Here is a 20502-nt window from a genome sequence, read left to right as displayed (position 1 = left end):
ACTTGGAAGAAACAAATTGCTGTCCCAAGCATGCACGGTACGTATGCTAAAAACGCCGTGAGAAAACTCTTTCTCTCATTAACTTTTCTTATATTCAAAGCAAACGAACGAACCGGGTGAAATACGCGGGTGAACTGTACCGAGCTAGTGGAAACTGCATTGAACAAAATAGCCCAGCTCACAATCGGCCTTTTTTGCACCTTTGTTTTAAGATCTAAACTTTGAACCAGTTTCGTTTCTAGCTGCAATAATAAGTTTGGCTTTCTCTTCAACCGTTTACGCCGAGCATGGCAGTAGGCGGCCTTTTTTGCGCGTATCTACTTGTCTATGCATTATTCAGTAGCAGAATGCGGTGCATTATGCATGCTGCATTGGTACGAATGCATACGAATGCATCTCTGGATTGGTAGCGCCGATCTGCCGGGAACTGCCACCATTTGTGGTATGCGCACAGCGTGTGGGAAGAGGAGAGCGAAAACCGGGTGTCGTTGACTTGCTGACATTGACTGATATATTTTGACTTTCGTTCGCAGTGCTATCTAGGACAAGGTGGTTGATTGGACCCGTAGATGGGAAACAAATAAGTTTGATCCGGGTGAGGATGGAATTGGGATAGGAAACTTTTTTGAATGATTGCAATCCATGGAGTGGAACGTGGATCTCGAAGATTGTGGATCAAACTTGATGTAGATGAGTTCGATCGAAGTAATAGGAATGACTATATAACTACTTGCTTTTCTATTAGATTCTACTATACATGCTAAACTAAAAGCAGATTGTATGGAAGGTGTAAGGTCTAATTTAGACAAGAAGAAGAATGTTTGACTAGAAATATGGTCTTATACACCTTATCTTGAATTATTAGACATAAGTTGTAATTCTGACCGTTTTAAAAATCAATCGACAATTTACGACTCACGGTCGAGCGTCGTCATTAGCCAATCCAATGTTACAGCCTTTTTGGCAGACGCATTAACGCCACAACTCCATTTAAATGTAGACCCACCTACCCTCCTCTGTCCTCAGCCCGGCGACGTATTGGTAGTAGCGCCGGTCTTCTCACGAAAGGACCAGTCAAAAATCCCATCCGTAATAATCCTCCGTAGCAAGGATTGGCTACGTGGTAAAAAAGTCTAGTAAGCCAGAAAGGGGCCGGCATGACCTAGTAGTAGGTCGTCATGCCAAGAAGAAGACTTCTTGTTCATGTGAACGACCTAACAGGGCTTTAGGGGTTGGGTCGTCCGGTGCCATTCTCATGAACGAATCTAGCTCACCGGAGTCTGACGAGTGCCTAATCCGCTGTACGACAATAAACTAATCGTAGAGCTCATGATTGTAACTTCTTCTTGCAAATGGAGCCAAACATCCTTCTGAACGTCCTCTTGTCGAACGCAGGTTAGAGAGTTTCTTCCATGTCTCAGAGGCTTCTGTGATTACTGGAACTATATCAGTTCTATTAAGTCCCAGCTTCGTTCGTTCCGACAGGAGCTTTGAGTAGAGAAGTTTCCTCAGACTGTGGAAAGACCGATTGCTAGCTAGCAACCTAGCGAATGCATCGAATCGAATAGAAATTATCTGGTTAAAAGTTACCAGCAGTTTTTGTATTGAATATAAATTGCTTCACTTGCCTAGAATCAACTCCAATTTTCTAGATCACTCGTCTAGAACTCGTCTTCTAGATCATGAACAAGCAGAGTGGTTGGGTTTATCGAATTTATATCGTTTTACTAAAGCTGGTTCTTTAGGTTTCCAGAAAAGACGAACAATTTGTATCGAAACAGAGTTAAATCTTGAATTGTTTTTAAGTGAATAATTCGCACTACACGTACAGTGCCACTGTGCTGGACAATAGATGTCGATAGGCACAATGAAGCTGTCAAGTGTCTGTTAAATGTGGAATTGCGATTCCCGTAGGAGCACCAGAAACACGGCGTTTCAGAAAAAAAAACTAATTTCGCACCGTCAATTTCGTAATTCAATCGTAACGGTATACGCGCTGAATGTGACACATAAAATTTGCAAACAACAATTGAATGGTTCGCTTCGCTGCAAAACGGGTAGCTATACTTTTTGTCTCACTACCAGCGCGGTTATGACGCTTACCCATCGCATGGGCGCTGCAATTAACGCTTGATTGAAGCTGTGCGCGGTCAAACACCCGTAAAAGGATCGGCAGTGCTTTCCCCCTACCCACCCGGGGCAGTTGTGGACGGAAGAGAACACTAGAGAAAGGAGTCGTGCTGCTTGACCCGCTAATCAAACCGAGTTCTCGTGCGACCGTTGCGAATGTGCTCACCTTTGCTTGTATGTGCTCGGCACAACCGGTGCGCGACCAATCGATCGATGATCGACGAATATTTATGTCCTTTACGACTTTTAGACGCAGATTACGAGGAGTGCGGGTCGTGGAGTGCGGGTACGTGTGTGCCTGTGGACGCCAAAAAGGGAAAAGTCATTCCATATTTCAAACTCCGCTTGACCTTTTGCTCGTCCGGCCCGGCCGGGCACGAATCGATGGGTGCGAGTGATGAGCACGAGATGGATAGGATCGAAGTGCCGGTCAAATCGATCAATCTTTGGAGCGTGTGGAAGCGCGAAGCAGCAGCTGAAGAAAGCACACGCAAGCCAAACAACCGAACAGTTAAGGGCCGCACAACCACATCAGCATACAAACCAGAATCGCACGATCACGTACGTATGCCGATGAGAATCTTTCGCGCCGGTGGGGAATGCGGTCGTCGTTGGGCGGGATGTAGGGTGTAGGGCGACAGAAAGCAAAGGACAGAAAGGTAAAGAAGTTACTCGTCTTCAACCACCTCGTCGCCTTTCATTGATCCAGTACCAATCTTGGTTGGCGTTGTTGGAGCAGGGCGAGAAAGTTTCCCGAGTCCCACCCCCCTGATGTCTAATGTCGCTGGATGCGTTCTTCTTCGCGCTCGGTTACTTCGGGCAACGCTGTTTTGCCCCTTGCAAACGGATAAGCTCTCGCTTTCTCTCATCGTCCAGCAGCTGGCGAGTATTCTTGCCCGATCGCTACCCCATAATTCCTGCCAGCATCGACGGACCGGCCACCCCCCGCGATGCGCAATAGTCGTGGCTTGTGGGAACCCCACCTGGTCTGGCTGGAAACACAATCGGATAATCCTCGCAAATCATCCCGAAAACGCCATTCTTGGAAGCGCTGACCGCATTTCGTGATCATTGCTGCTGTTGCAGCTAATGCTCACCGGCCGGGTACCAATCACACCGAACCGTGTATGTCCCAGACCCAGTCCCGGCACGGCACCATCTAAGCACGGTACTGCTCTAAGCCTTCAGCACTAGCGTGCCCACTTGGTACTTGTCCTAGTTTTACGGCTTCCATTCGCTAGCTGTGCCGAGGAAAGTATTACAATGGCCGGCATGGTGCGATGATCATGCACGGAACGCGCATCGTGCGGGGGATGCGAGGTGTTGGGGTGAAGAAGGGATGCTCTCAAGTGCGGGTTCCGAGGGTCACCGGCATTTGGTGCATTGGTGGTGTATGAAAAATGCAGAAGCGCCATTCGTCTTCGACACGTTCCAAACAAGCGAGCGGGATTGTTCCTGCCGACGGTTGGTGTGCAGCCGATCTACACCCTTCTTAGTTCGTGGTTTTGTTGGAGATTTGTGTTTATTTACCACCTTTCTACTGGTTTCGTTCGTCCCAAACCATCGCCTTTGAGCGATGGTACAACTGCAACATCATCTTCCCCGGTAATCTTTTGCCTTTTGCCTACGCGCACACGGGTGATGCATTTTGTTTTCGGGATGCGTTTACTTTCCTTCTCATAACACCCATTCCCGGCCATAGCGCTCCCACACCAAGAACCAGCGCACCATACGATACGTTAGATGGGGAACCAACCCCCATTTCCATCGCTGCCAATGTGTGATTTCTTCAGTCGTTGTGAAGTTTGCTTGATGCTTTTATGCCCTACCCCCCAAAACCGCGTCCGTGTTCCCTGCGTCGGGGGCTTCCCGCATCGAACGAGCACGGTGGAGAATCGGGAAAGAAAAGCGAAACATAAAATTGCCCTCTGCACGGAACGGACACAGGGCGATGAGAATGCGCGAAGCGTAGAAATATATGCGAAGATGCGCGTCTTGCCGCGTTTTACAAGCGTGTATGGCCAGTACTCACCTGCGCCACAGCCAAGAATGTTGATGATCATCATCGTCACGATGTACAGCGCGATCGTGTTGGGCTCTCACATTTCATCATTTCCGTAGAGGGGCACCTGCAAAAGTCGACGATGAGAAAGAGTTGTTTTTTTTTAAATGAAACACTTCGTCTTTTCATTCCAGAGCATTGCGTTTGGCTGAGTGTCGGTTCGCCTTGCACTATAGGAAAACTTGGGCGTAGTTTAAAATAAAAAGAAAAGGTTATACATCGGAATTAAAAAGAAGGGCCCAAACAATGGCTGTCTTTAGAACATTTTTTTTGGAAATAATGCTCATTTAGCTATTGGAGTTCTAGTATCTACAGGAGCAAAACGATATGGGGAATTGGTGGGATCTGCTGGAGGTTGTTCATTGTGAGCTGCAGCAAACAAATGCAATGAAACAGGACCACAATGCCATCGTGAGTGGACATTGTAGGAATTTACCGATCGCATGCTGAGTGAACTCATTATCGTCAAGATGAACTCCGGTCCAAATGTAGAGTCTAAATTTAAATCATCATCGTCATGGTGTACAGCGCGATATAGTTTTAAATTAAGTTATTTAAACGTTTAAATTTCAGACTGAACCTTAAATTGCATTCACAGAAATGGTTGTACTTTCTTGCTTAGTTATCAGGAGATAAAACCGCTTCGCAGTCTTGGCAGGTGCCCTCTAAATCCGGCACGGTCGAGTATGCCAATCGAATGTCGCAGCCCTTTTTTTCGGACGCTTTGACACCATCATTCCAACGAAAATCATTCAAACACATCGTCAAAACCAACAGTTCCCACTGTGTATTCTAGGAGCTCCCCTTTACTGATGACTTTCGCTCGCTGACGATCACTCACGATCGCTTGCTCCCTCTGCTTCCGCTACATTGCTCCACTAAAATGCTCGCAGCATCACCGGCCAACGAAGATGATCGGCCACTCACGACACTCACTCAGTCTTCGGGCGAAACTCGATCCGTGCACGCGTGTACGCGCGCGCGCGCCTGTCCACTGTCTTCCGTCCGTCCGACGTTCGTGTGCGTTACCCTTGGCGGAGCTTTTCCTGCGTGGTATAACCGTTGCGATCACTTCATTCTGGCCGGTTCCGTCACAGCGAACGGTTTGTGCAAAGTGTACTTACGCCACCGTGTCGTGGGCAATAGCGTTTTAAAGCACAGTAAGAGTGTTGTGGAAGATTACTGTTTTCCATTCTCTGTTTGATTAACATTTTTTACAACGATTCAGTGTGGCAAGAGTTTACAAAACACAAGCATCATAAACAGCCTGCAAATACTAGGGAAGTGCAAGTGTTTTTTTGTTTTGTGTTGCGGATCACTTTGAATCAATTTATAGTTTAAACTAATTGTGATTTGTGCTAGTGACGGTGTGTTACTACTTACCAACGTGCCAGTTAACAACTTGTCTCGACGTTTTGCCCTGTTTTGCAGCAACGGTGTCACGATGTTTGGCAATCAATTTCCGTAAGTACCGTCTAAATGCGCGTCACTAAGAAAAAAAAACACACGCACAAGTCCCAGCAAAACCGGTAAAGAATAAGGTTGGAAAAATGGCCGGAAGAAGCCCTTCCGTAGCTTCCGAAAGTACCTGTTTGCTCAACCCGAACGGGAGGCAACGCGGTGGTCGAAAATTCCGAGGAAATTTGGTACCGTCCACTGGTTGCTGGTGATGTTTCATCTCCGCGATGATGCTGCGCAAAATGGAAACGTGCCAGTAATGCAGGAACGGTCCGGTTTCCCCACTATCCCTTGTGGAACGCAGTGGAAATGATTCATGGGTCGAGTATGTCCAGACACATTCGGGCCGGGGTTGGGGGTTTAGGGTTTCTTCGGAACTTTGGGATGAAAGACTCTTGGCAATACCTCCTCACGCACGCATTGGCGCCCTCCCCGTGCATGGGGTGTTCTGGGTGATGCACTTTGGAGAATTTAATATTCTCCAAACGAACGAAAACGCCAAAGAAAACGATTCGCCAATGTACCGGCGGACCGTACCGAAAGCGCACAAACGAAATGCACAAACGAAATCCATAAATTTTCGCACCAACGGTCAAATGGCTGGAACGAATGTCCGGTGCCGAAGGGCATTAGATCTTTGTGTGTGAGTTTTAGCCGTTGTTGGTCTCTGCCTTTATGACGTTGTTGCACATCCCGCTGGCTTCGAAGGTTGGAACGAGTGCATCGTGCCATCTTCTTTGCGGAATCCTCTGCCGATGGGTGAGAGCGTTGGGGTTATTCCGAGAATAAAAAAAAAAAACCAGCAAGTGGGGGGAAAAAAACAAACCACACGCAAGAATAGAAGGCACATATCGAAAGGCATGCGAGGGCACCCTCTTTGCGTATTTGCCATTTTCTTTCGCATTCCTTGGACGGTTTCGAACCCAACGGTACCGTTTTCAGGCAGGCAGGTGCCCGGGTTGGCGATGCGGCTGGGCGGGTTTAATGGTTATGACCGGTGTGCGCTCGGGCGGATTTCAGGTTTCAGCCCGGCAATCCGGCAGAGGACAGGTTGACAAGTTAAAACCCGGTCCGCAGTGTGGTGGAGGATATGTTGCCGAGCGAGACGGAAAGGGGCAGAATGTGCGCGTGGTGGCGCAAGAATGATAAAAGTACATGAAGAAAGATGAAACATCCCCGTCCAGGGGTGATTGTGGAGGAAAAGTGAATTTTTTGATCGTTGAAAGACACTCATACCCGTACTTGAATGGCAGGGCCCCGTAGAACGTTCCCACCCAATTTCCCTGCTATAAAGGCGTCCCCACTAACCGCATCCTCCAGGGCAGCAGGGAGACAGCACAGAAACTGTGTGCGTTTGATGGCGTTTTGATAATCGTCTTGCTCGCTGGTCGTCAATTAGATAAGCGCAATATAGGGCTGTCCAAGGTGCACCTGCCGCGGCTGGCTGTTCCGGAAACATTACCAAGCGACGAACCCCCTGCCGCTTAGTGTATGCACGGAATTCGGAGCAGTGCGGCAACGGTGGAAATGTACAGACCGCCGGGGCGAAGGTTGAAGGTTCCCAGCGTGCCGCAAAGCCCACAATCTCTCGCCCTCCCACGTACGAGGGTCATTCAGGCGGTGCTGTGGGTGAAGATGCGCCGGCATGATGGTATGATGGCGTGTCCAGATACGGAAGTCGCAACAAACGATGTGAATTAGCGATGGGAATAATGCGTTTTGCTGTGACGTGGAGGTCGGTTTGGGGGTTTGTGGATAGATGGTTCGGGTTTGTGTTTGCGTTGAAGCGTTAAAAAGTTGTGTTGACTTGTTTGAATCATTTATAAGTATTTCTACGCCCGCACAAGACACGAACGCATTCACTTTAAACGGGCACATTCCATTTTCTATTAAACAAACTTCGGGCTTTTTTTTTCGTTATTTTGATAACGTTTGCACAAGAGTGATTGTTTTCTGCACGGATAGGCTTGAAGAGAAAAGCGAAATTTTTTGGACAGTTGGTTGTTTAGTATTTTTTTTTGTCTGTTTGTTTCAAACGCACCGAACGGGAACGTTGGTTGGAATTTGGTTTATCTTTTTCAATCGTGCGGTGCTGTTTGTTCGAAACACTTTTCTTGCGCGTTTCATTTGTAATTCTGATGGTTTGACTAAATGTTTTATTTTGTTAATGGCCTTTTCTTTTTCACGCGCTTTCGTGTCCACATTTGGTTGCAAATTGTCCTCCTGCTATTAATCTGCTTAGAAAGAAACCCCACCGTTAGCTGTCGATCTCTTGTTGTGATCACATTTTTTTTTGCTTGCTGCTTTACCTTCTTTTTAGCGCACCTTGTTCTAGTTAACCTTTTCCACAATCTTTCCTGTTGTGAGTCCCCCCCCCCCAGCTGGTGTGGATCGTCACCCTATTAGTCGACCCATGATTAATCCATCTCGTCACTTCATTTTGTTGTGGCCTTTAAACACCCCAATGGTTTCTTTTTTCCCGAACCCGCTCCGGTTCCTTCCCGCGGTGCATCAACACCCTTAACGAGCTGCCACGGCCCTAACGGAACGTGCGCGCAAAGCAAAACAATCGGAAGTCCGATCGGGCAGCAAGCGGCGATCATCACGACGTCCGCATTTCGGGACGCTAGAATTAAATAGAAAATCGTTTGAGATTTTAAAAAGGAAAACAACCGGTCGGGATGATGATGATGATGATCGTGGGGTATCGCCCGATGGCTCCCGATAACATTTTCCCTCCAGACTCCACGGGGGGGATTGAGAGTTGCCACCGCCGGTCGGGAACGGGAGCAAATGTGTGCCTTTTTTTCCTCCTTACGCGGGGAAACATTTGCCAATTATATCTCGCGGCCAACCATCGACAGTTCATAGCATCTTCTCTCGGTGGGGGCAGACACCGGAATCGAGCAGTCAATAGGGGTGGTTTATTTTCGCTCCACATCATTCTCCACAGCCTTCCGTTTCCGATGGTGTCTCACGGTCAAAGCGTGATTTTTCCAACCCCACCGAAAAACTGCATCGATCGTGTGTCCCAATTTGGTGCAGGATTTGCACGCACCGTGACCTGGGAGAGCATAACACAAAATAATCGGCCACAATTGCAATTTTAGCCACGAGATCGCGATCAAATAAACGAAACACAAAAAAAGCATTGAAATTAAACCAACCCCGCGGTGGAATAAATTGGAGTAAAACAAACTCTGCGAATCTGTGTCCCGTCGGCTGTGGTTAATCGGGTATTTGGATTAAGGCGCTGGATTTTGGCTTTCAGGGCATCACACCCCGGGGTGGCTCTGGGGATCACTTTTGGGAGGTAACGAATTAAGAGAAAAAAAAAACTCGCACACTCGCGAGAATCATTATTTTTGACACCGAAATTTCACCCGCGAAAGCATTAATCATTGCCCGGTAGATCGAGAGGGGGTGGGAGGGTTAAGAAAGCACTGCGGAAAGTGGCGGGAAAGGAACAGAACGAACGCAGCACGAGTAAAGCATCTTTCAGTCGACTTTACACCTGCTCAAAACGGGACCCAAATTTCGCGATCGCTGTCAGCTGGTGCGATAACATTTTAATGGAATAAATTAAACAACATCATTTGAAAATTTTATACGCATTTCAAACATTGCCAAATGGCTTTAATATCGCACTACCGTAACACTTCTATAACGATGAAGAAAGGAGCCACAATTCGAAATCAATTTTGCTGTCATAAACGTTCTTTATTATATCAAAAAGTTTACTGAAATTGATTGAAGTGTGTTATTGTAAATTTGGAGTTTAAGTGTAACATTTTGTTGGGTTCTAACGATACGATTTACTGCTTTCGTTGGCAATGTACAATTTCCACGTGTTTACTTTAAATGTAGAAATGTTCGCTAATGATTGTATTTAGAAACGGCCGAATTGCTCGTTAACGGCTTATTAACGAATATCTGATACGATAGTGATCGAAATCATTTCATCTTGCGATTCAAGTTTTATCTTTTCAAGAATTTAATAATAATATTAAGCATTATATTTGTCAAGATTCTTTGTCATTCTTAGCTATTGAAGTGGTATACGCTCCCATGGCATCGTGCCTCGAATGCCAATCTATCGCACTGAAGACCGTGGTTCGAATCTGATTTGAATTTCTGAAGGTTTGTTAATAGATCAGGCTGTTATGAAATAATTGTAATTGTATTGTATTGTATATTTAGTTGTGTAAAATCTATTAGGTCATGAAATCAAGAAGACAAACACATTATAAAATAACACGCCTAAGATATATAAATTACATTAAAATTCCTTTGTCTATGAAAAAAATGTCAAAATGAGACATTTTAGCTTTTATCTCTAAGCATAAATCTTTTCTCAATACATATCATGCTAAATTCGTGTATAAGTTATAAAGAAAAACATTTTTTTCTATTCAAAATTCGTTTTAATAAATTCTTCAAGCTTACCTTTACGTCGCAATATCGACTTGTAATGCATGCTGGGCGAGTAACAATGAATCAATTTCTCATTTAAATAACTTATTTTGAATGAAAAAATGAATGTAATAAAAACGAAGGGTTGCTTACAAGTTAAGTAACCTCGATTCCCGGCTTACCCTTCCCATCCGATCGTTTGAAGCTTACGACCGATCAACGACCTCATTAGGAAACGCATATGATCGGTGGTAATTGCGCGCTTTTTGATGCGTAGTAGGTGTCAGACTGTAAATCTCTGGGAACCAAGTAAGGGCATCGGCGGCATACACCGTCCGCCATCGCCATCCAACGGAACACCGGTAAAGAACATCACATTACCAGCTGGTGACGATGACGATCGGGGGAACACACAAAAAAGTTCCATTAAACGCACCTGCTGTGACGCGAGATCGTTTATAAGCTCATCCTAATTTCATCGCCTAATTGCAACAAGCTAGCCCGGGCTTGCGCGTTTCGCCTCCAAACACCGAAACCCCCCGCAAATCGTGTGCTGATCTTTCCCTCTAATAGTTCTCTCTGCCTCACACCCACCCGTTTAGTAGCGCGCTCAGGATGTTCCTATCTATTATTTTGCGGGCTAAAATCGTGAATCTTTTCCGTTTTTTTATTATTATTTCGCCATTATCTCCCGTTTGTTTAGCCGCCCCGCGTGAGACGGTGAGGCGTGCAAAAATTGGAAGTCTGTTTTTATTTTGTGCGCCGTTTTGCCCTGCGATGCCTGCCGAGTTCGAGTACCGCGAGGTTCGCGGCAAGATCTTCACGAGATAAACACGAGAACGTCGCTAACGGATTTTCGGAACGCATGGTGGCGTGATGGTGCGACATACATAGAGGTGTGCCGGCAAAAGATAAGAATGAAATATCTTGCAAGGAGGAACGGGACACCGTCGCCGTGACGGAGGACTTTATCCCATGGGTAGACCATGGGAGAGCGTTTTTACGATCGGCAAGATTCATTAAAGCATACTTATCGGGTGTTCTTCCTGTGGGTGCACGGTGGGTAGGCCGGCGGAAAAACCAAACCCCATTGACCCGTTTTCCAGCCGATCGCTTTATTTGTTCACCATCGGGGGGTTTCGTTTAATTTATTGGTTCCGAAGAGTAAAATGAGTCATTAAACAGTGATCAGTCTAGCGAGATTGGGAAGATGATGCGGATGCGCCAAAGTGCATCTTCGGTGTGATGGAATATTTTTATGGTCCGCTCGATCGTTAAGTGAAAATCAGAGGAGTGAACCGACGAATTGATGCCGTCCCATCGTTATTGCTACGGTACGGCTTTGATTTGATCGTGCCCGGTTCGGTCGGTGTGTGCGTGTTCGGGAATAGAATTTCGGTAGCGAATTCCTTTATCATGTACTCATTCGTAGTTTTATCTAAAATCTGTCGTAAGACAACCAACTACTACAAGCACTGGTGAGCATAATAAGCCCCTTTTTTCCAGCAGCACGCAGGCACCCGGCTGAACCGGATTCCCTGAAAAGGAATGGAATCGTTTGTTAATTGTGAAAATAATAAAACAACTCACTCGAGCTAAACCTAATGAGAAAGCACTAAAATGAGCGGCACCAGATCGATCGTTTTGGCCCGAATCGGTGGGACGGTTGGGCCGGTGCTTACCTATTTAGCGAAGGAAAAAGTTGTGGTTCGTTTTCCATTATTTATTTGTCTTTGAAAACCGGTGGAAATCTATGTCGGTTGAGGGATGGGATCAGTTTGATTGATTTTTCCTTCCTTTTCCCCCGGCACCACGTTGCCGTTCTACTTCTCCCAGGCGTGCTCTTTTTTTTGTAGTTTATGTTTGGCGAAATAGGCAATAAAGTGCGTACGAAAATCATCGATCGCCGGCTAAGCATAAACCACAGTAAAAGTGGAGTAAAGTTTTTCTCACTTTATTATTGTTTTTTTTTTTTTGCCAAGAAAAAAAGTGAGTGGAGAAATGATTTATTTAACGGAAGAAATTTCCACTTTCTGGTTGGGCAGAAAAGCTGTCCCTCCGCCCTCTTTCCCAGTCCACCAAATCCGGCCCACCCTTCCTTCCGTTACGGGGTAGTTCTCTATCGACGAAGGAAATCACCCAAAAAAAAAAAAAACAAAGATCCCTTTCTCTTCCCCGGAGGCCCGTCCGTTAATTGGCCTAATGAATGAGCATAGATTAGCTTAGCATTTTGGAAAATAGAAGCGAGAAAGAAAGGAGAAACCTTGACGTTTTTGCTTCTTTCTGCTATCTTGCCTGGCTTGGGAGCCTCTTGTCCCCAATTAATGCGGCAACCAGAATGGGATCTAATGGTGGAAGAACCTGGGTGAAATCTATCCCGCGTTGCGGTGGTGACACAACCGAATGAGGTTGGCGCTAAATAGAAATGTTATTTCTGATGCTGTTTCGCCGGGGGGGCCGTGTGACCATTGCTCAAACAATGATGACAGATGCTATTTTTTTTGCTGCCGGAGAGAAGAAATTTTAATCACCAAGCTAATGGAGTGTTTGGAGTTGGTGTTGGTTATAATTCATTAGTTAGTTTGCTTACTTCTTTTTGCGATTTTTGGGGTTTTTAATTACTTTGAACGGAGGACCTTTTCCGACACTCTACAGATTTGAATAAAAAATGGTCAGCTTAATTTTATAAACGTCGTTTTCTCGTGCTTGTATTAGCATATAGGCAGCTAATATTAGCATATTAGCAGCGCACTCTTGACCGGTGGAGTGTTTAGCTATGCACTTGTTATACGAGGCGCCTGAGGGTATTATTGTCAATATGCACTGTGGAAGTTTATGTGATCTGGATTTATTTGCCTAGAAAAAATGATTTTTATTACTCATTAAACCCATCATATCCCGAAGGTACGAAATTTTAATTATAATCGCATGAAGCTTTGTAATCCTTCTAGCCATCACTAAAAACGGGGATCAAGGACATTATGTTCATTTGGCTATATCCAGCACTGGAGATATTTGGAGAAGAAAATTCAATTTTCCGATCATCGCAGCAGCTTAATCGATTTTTTTTGAAAAATATATTCTTAAGGTTGTAACTAATAATTGTATCATAAACTTAATCAATAGTCATTCTCTTAGAATCTATTTTTTATCCTTTATGTAAAGATCATATCCCGTTTTTACAGCATACATATTTAATTACTTTACATAAAAATGAAGGAATGTTGCAAATAAAGAACGTTATTAATTTTGGCAATAATGGGCATAAATAAAATCATAGTTTTGAGGGTGTTGAATAATCAAACAGAGATGAGAGAATTCGGTGTTCCGAAGTTCTTGATCATCCTCATATCTTGTAATGGATAAAAAGTTCAAGGCTTCTACTACATGCGCCGTTCAATGTTTACTAACTACTTAATTGTATGAATGTTGAAAAACTGGCACTAATTGTCCGCTTGCAGTATTGCTTTATAATTATTTATCACAAGTAACATCCTCCCAAGTTTTTTGTGAATCATTTTGACAGTATCGTTAAAATGATCGTAATAATCGAGCTTTTGTACGCAGCGTTAGTCATCATTCGCTGTAGAACGTAAGTCATGTATGTCAATTTTCCTGAATATTTTACGTCGGTTATTTTTCGAATCAATAAAACTCCATTGCTCAATCAGCTACTGTTTCCCCAACGGAAATGGGAAGCACATCGCATGGTAGTAAAAACCATTATGCTCCACACGCATTACTCACCCAACGGCACAACAAACTGTGGCTGCGGTCAATTTTTATCAAATGACATCACCGCACAAATTGGACAATAAAATGTAACTTAAGGACGCGAACCCGAACGGTGCACACGCGGCAAATTGCGCAGCAAAAACACACAATCGGAGCCTCGCGTATCTAAATTGATTCTTCGCTGCGAACAAATTGGACCCCGGCGCAGGTCGGTTGGCAAACGATGACGGGTCAGGATTTTCGGGTCCCGAGGCAATTATCAAGCCTTGAAAACTACAACAATCTTCCACCTCCAAATGTGTCATGCTGGCCGGGTCTGTGGCGTGCCAGCGCCTTGCTAACTGTACCGGTGAAGCAGCGAGGCGGCTGTAGCATCGACCTCTCTGACAGATCGGGCACACTTTACGGAACCACCCAAGCAGGGCCGGCGCGTAATGGTACAGCTTGATGAAAAGCTGCAGCCCGGCAGGGGCTGGAAGCATGTAAAAAGCCTGACATTCTCATTCCACCGGTCTCGTTCCACCGGGCACACTGGAACGTGTGCCCGGTTTTGGCCGATGCGTACCGACCGAAAGGTCAAAAGAACGGCAGCCACTACTCCCGAAACTCCCGATCCGGTGAGAGGAGTTTGAAAATTGTAATAGGAAGAAGCTAGTTGCTATTATTCTGCACCAGCGGCCATAAAAAATGAAGTCGAACTAAAGAACAAAAGCTCCACGAGTAGGAAAAACACTGGAAATGGAAGAAGCGAACACTCTCGAAAAAGGAGAAGATGACTGATTTTTCTAGTTTACAGTCCCTGACAGACATGAACAAAAAAAACACAATACCTTCCATGGTTCAGCGCGAGATGGAAGACGCGCCACGCGTCTAAACAATACACCCAACCACCCAAACTAAACCCACCCACCCGGGGCGATAGACAACGTGGAGTTCTTTGCCGCTCAAGAACGCCCGAACTCGTTACGGGGCGATTTCGCGCACGGACCGTATCGCGATAATTGCCAGAAAAGCGCGAAAATCCATCGTGTAAACGTGGACGATAAAAAAAAAGCAGCAACTCCGGCAAGATCGTTTGGACGGGGGTGGACCGGCACCTGCTGACAGGTTGTGGTGGCCGTTTCGGAAGGGACACGGCAGTAGCAACGAGATCAGTGGAGTTCACCCTCTCCGGTAGAAGGTTTTATGGCCCGTGGTTAGTTTTTTTTTGCTTCCTTCTTTCGTTCGGGGTTGTGAAACAGATTGATCGCGATCACGTACCAACGGGCAGAAGAAGATCCGGGAATGGAAATGGGTACATGGGATGCCTTCTTTTTTCTCACTCCCATTTCGAAACAGTCATAGACCGCCATACCCGCCCAGTTCGGTACCATACTGGGCATTTCCCACCCCATATCGAATGGGAACCGAAACTGGGACCCCCGCCGTCCTGCGGCCGAAAGGGTGCCTTTTTCCCACATACAAAAAAAGGCGGTGTTATGACCACAAATGGTCAGCGGTCGGAATGCACACGTCCCCATCGATCGCTGCGCACGTCCTCCTTTATTTTTCAACCCTCTTCCCTGCATCCGTGAGGACCTACAAAAAACCTCCGGGCGCGATCTGCAGATCGATTCCACAGAGCGTTCGGTTTAGCTTCATCGCTCGAGGTGCTAATGTCCTGTGTGCGACAAGCGGCAGCTTATCAATAATACATAGCAGCTGCGGATTATACGCGCTCGCCGGAGACACGCGCCCGGGCGCGCAGAACGTGCCGGTTCTTGGCCGCGCAGGTTCTTTGCACTTGCGCATCAGCTATCAGCGCACCACCGGTTCGGCAGCCCCCCTTAACATTGGCTGATTTAATGACGGTCTTAAGGGGGAACGGCAAGAACACGGCCGACGAAGACGAACCTTGCCAACCGCGGGCCCCTTATCGTGCGCGCGAACTGGCCGAGGCAAATGATACTAACGGTACCGGTACCGTGTGGAACCAGCGACCGTGTCAGCCCTCCACCGCTACCTGACCGCCTCACCGCGCCTGTCACCATGGACGGTTGTCGGTCGAGTTGAGGTGGACATCGTCTTGCGTTCGTCATCGTCTCGCAGACGCCATCGCCATGCTTCACGATGCGTTCCGAACGAGTGGCGTAAAATGGCAAATTTCCCGTCCTCCGGGGCGAATGGCACGCAGCGATGAGATGCTGTCTCTGTGCCGCACGACGCGATCGAGCTCGAATGCACACACCTGCCCGCAAGGGTCCTAAGTCCGCGGTACCTACGACCACGCCACTATTTAGTACCATTTAAGGCCCTAAAGACAGTAAAGTGTTCATTTCCCATCCGTTCATCGCCGTTCGCCCGTGTGGTATGCCGTGGCCGTCCTCTTCCGTTCGACAGCTGGCAAAATTTATTCATACGCTCAAGTTATTTATTTTCCAACCGTTGTTTTTTTTCTCCCTTTCCTCCAACAACCCCTGCAGGCTGCTGCTGCTGTTCGGCATAGTACTGGTCGGGTGCGCTGTGGCAGAAAAATCCGCCACCCCTAAATCCATAAAGGCGCACGAAACGGATACGGCCTCCCAGACGGTGCAGGCCGGAAAAGCGATCCGGCTGGGAAAGGCGAACAAAAAGTCCACTCCTATTACGTACATCAAGACGCTCGCCATGGACAGCACGTCCAATGAGCTGGACGGTCACCACGCTATGCACAGGAACGCTAATCGATTCGCACCGAAATCGCTGGACGTTTCGTCCAAGAAGGACCTGAGCAATGCCGAGCTGTTCGGGTAAGTTTGGATAAGGAGGGGGTGTTCTTCTAGAAATATTATTTAAACGACGATAGGTAGGGGTTTTGCTAGCCTCACTTTACTGGACGGATTGGACCTATTATTAGAACCGTATCCCTTTTTCGGGGTAGATCTCGGTAAATCAGTTTATTTCCTGACCAATTCTCGATCCATGCCCATACTTCGCAAGGTTTCAAACATATCATTATGACGGTTTGATGTGGCGTATTGAAGAGAAGATCCGGTGTTTCACAAACGTTCTTAAGCTGTGATATCTACAGCTATGTGCAAACCAGTGCCATTCTTGTTGAAAAGTTTTTTGCGAAGTCTGTATAGGGCTGGTAATCGATCTTAATGATTCGCGATTTGATATGGTACATCATGCAGAGAGAATATTTTTTGTCGTTGAGAATAAATTACGATGAGAATTAGAATTGAAAGCATTTTAGTGAAGAGAGTTTAAAGAAATTATGAATTAAATGAAAATATCTGTCTTTTTGGCAGAGATTTTGAGTAGAATTTGTAAAGTTGGAACTGTTCCGATATTCTTTCCTCGATGAGATCTTCCCGATATTGTTTTTACAAAGTGAGACGCATTCTACAAAAAACGTTCTTAACACACACAAATGCGAAGCTTTCAGACAAGGAGTATGTGATTGTTTAGCAAGCTTTAGACAGAAGGAAATTGTATTTTAAACAAAATCCCGAAATTGAGAAGTTTTGCAGGGTTTCGAGTCATATAAGGGGACATTTTAAACGTTTGGAAGAAATTTGCAATGATCAAGGGGAATTGTGCAGATATACAGGGTATTTTAACTAAAAACGCTCTGTAGAGCAATCTATTCATTGTCATCGTTTGTTTTTGGTTGGATTGTCTTCGGTTTGCTTAAGTTTCGACAACAAAATCACGACAAGACCTTTAACGAATAGATTGCCACAGTCATGTTTTTACTCTAGAAACTCAACCTTCATTTGCTTTCAAAAAAATGTTCAAAGGTAAACAGTTTCTTTTCTACTCCACAAAAAAAAAACTTAAAACAAAAAAAAACAGCATAACAAGAAAAAACGTAATACCAAAATGAAAAAGCTGACATTATTTGCTCAAATCGTATTCGTGTGGTTTGCTTCTGAAGATGTTCTACAATATCAGTTGCAAAGATCTATGTTCCACCCTCTCTGTTTCCTTATAAAAGCTGTGACAAGCCCTGTGATCAAGCTCTTAGAAATTACTATGATTTCTGTGGTATGTTTATCAACTCATCAACATTTACATGATAATGAAGCGATGTCGTTTAATTAATTGACAATTATTTAACCAAACTAATTTATGTAGTAAAATATTTTTAAATAAATAATTTAAGCAAACCGAGCAACCAAAAAGATTGCTCTCGGGAGCGTTGTTAACTAAATCCTCCTGCATGATTGCATATTTCCCCTTAATGATTGCAAATTTCTCTTCTGAAAATATCCCTCAATGAATTGCATATCCCTCCGCAATCTCTTGCAACGATATCTCCTGAACGATTGTAATGTTCCCTTATGTGATTCGAAACCCTGTAATATCAACTTGAAAGGAATTCAAAACGATCTTTAATTTGCTCAATTGCACTCGAAACCCTTATACAGTGGTAGACCATAAATCATAAACCTTTAGCTATGAGAGCCGGTCATTCTTCTTGAATAAAGATAAAATAAGAACATTGTGACTTTAATTCCAAGAATAATGGATATGCACGCCATAAGACAGTACAAAGTAAGAAAGATCAATCGCTTGCAAATCAGAAGTTCGGAGAGGCATAAGGGTATTGCTAATAATAAATGATATAATCCGGTGTAGGTAATCAAACATCTGCCACTGCTACTGTTTTGCATACAACTGTAAGCGAAAAAAAAAATCTGAAAGACCATAAAAAACACATCTGATCGCTACGTTTCAACAATTATCCGTTTCCCTGTTGGAATCGATCTTCAGCTCGGTATGATCCAAAACTCTCAGTAATACATATGCATATTTTTTCGTTTTGTTTTCACGTTTTTGGCCCAACTTCCATGCATACACAAAAAAAAAACTTATCTTGCATGAAATTATCGTTGAGCCACAGCAGAGGTGGAAAAAAAATGGAGAAAACATCATATCTACAAATTCCGCACACTCATGCCCATTGGCTGCGGATTGACGATATGAGTTCAAATTTCGGTGGCATGCGAGGCTTTTTTTTTGTTTGCCTCGGCAGCATCAATGCTCCTCACATTAACAACACCAGCAAAAGATCGCCTCCTTTCGTACGGTTTCGAGTCTTCGAGCAGTCGTTAAATATTGATTTTCTATTCGAGAATCATCCTGCCCGTAAGCCCGTGTGCCCCTGAATGCGTCATTTCTTTTTGGTTTCTTTCGTCATGCGACTGTTTTGGAGCTTATTTGGACGAATGACAGCAATTGGGAATAGTTTCTGCTTGCTACAACGTGTGCTAACTGAGGTATTTTGGTGTTTTTGGCATTTTGCAGCAAACTTGGCTTGGGTAAGGTACGTCCCGCTACCAATCATCACAAGAAACGCCTGGCGGAGGAGTCACGGCACTACGGACGGCCAGACGATTCGCACATGTATGTCATCAAGCTGCCCCCGAACCCGTACTACTACACAAATAACGCCCCACTGAACAGTATTTCGGACGTTGGCAAACAGGTAAGGAAGGAAGTCCCACAATCTCTGGACATGTGTGCCTGGTTTTTTTGGTGTGATGGTTGTTGCCATCCTCCCATCGTGTCCTCATTTGCTAACCTAGTCTCTATCTTTCTCGCTGTCTCGGTTTTGTAGGTCCCGGTTGGATTTAAATCGAATGGTAAACCGGCACGCATCTACCACTGGAACATTCCGGTGCTGAAGAAGATGCTCGGTGCGAAACAGAGCCGTCATCCAAACTCGCGCCGCCATGATGACATTGATGAGCTGATTGACATTAAGGAAATTCCTACCTGGAGCAAACCGTGGGAGGGTGCACCGCGCGAAAAGTCACTGCTCAAGATGGGTTCGCACGAGCGGGAGTCAGAGTCGCGGCTGGCCAAACGCAAGTTCCCCACGTATTACGCACCGGCGAAGAAGCAAACCGGTGGAGGAAAATCGAAGAAGCACACCGGTGGCAAATACAACACCGGTAGCAATGGCAAACCGCAAAGTTTCTACATACTGGGCGACAAGAGCAGCAGAACGAAGATCATGAGTCACCCGGTGGTTGGTGTGTAAACGGGGTTAGTGCTAGTAGATGACTAGTGAAGTAGGTGCTAAGATTAATACTAACAGAGAGAAGGAGAGATAGAGAGACAGGGAGAGATTAAATAAGGCAGACCACAACCAAACACTGCGCTGCCGGAAGAGGGCGCACGCTGGACCTGATGGCGGTATAACAGCGATCGCCTTCGAACTGCTTCCAAAGGATTGTCCAACATTTCTTCAACATTATAGAGCATGAGAAGGAAATGAGAACATGTTTTTAAAAAAAAGTTATACTGTGTATCTTAAACAATACTCCAAGCTATTGCTATCGCAAACAGAAGAAAACGGAAAACACACATGAAAATTAGTACTGTAGGTTTTAAAATGTCCTCCATTGTTCCATTCTTGCAAGTCGGAGATGACGACAGTCTATCGCTTTACGCACCATACGCTAAGCGCACTGGTGCTGCTTTACTATTTACTGTACTTAAATTATTGTTAAGCCTGAAATCACGTCCTTCCGCATGGGATCGATGCGCATGGAGTGCATTTGTGCGCATGGTGTGCAGAGCTGCAACATGTATAACTTACTATGTAAACTGTCTATATTTTAACTTTAAACATTCTCGAATCTGGCCAACCTACGCCTATGGAGAATCTATGGCTTGTTCAACGAACAAATCTGTATTCAGGTGCGAGCAAATGAGGGCAATTGTTTTAA

The 20502-nt window shown here is 45.3% G+C and overlaps 1 protein-coding gene across 1 annotated transcript; it reads left to right on the top strand.

Annotated features, from left to right (window-relative positions):
- Window positions 1-5636: 5636 nt before the first annotated feature.
- LOC128309966 (uncharacterized) lies at window positions 5637-19834 on the top strand. The gene is made up of 4 exons (XM_053046487.1): window positions 5637-5656; window positions 16261-16566; window positions 19073-19253; window positions 19386-19834. The coding sequence occupies exons 1-4, from the start codon at window positions 5637-5639 to the stop codon at window positions 19809-19811; spliced, it is 933 nt and encodes a 310-aa protein (XP_052902447.1). The 3' UTR covers window positions 19812-19834.
- Window positions 19835-20502: the final 668 nt, after the last annotated feature.

This window comes from Anopheles moucheti, chromosome 2 (genome assembly GCF_943734755.1).
Source record: "Anopheles moucheti chromosome 2, idAnoMoucSN_F20_07, whole genome shotgun sequence".
Lineage (NCBI taxonomy): Eukaryota > Metazoa > Arthropoda > Insecta > Diptera > Culicidae > Anopheles > Anopheles moucheti.
Note: the sequence above shows the minus strand (reverse complement) of the source record. Positions and strands in the feature narration are given on the sequence as shown.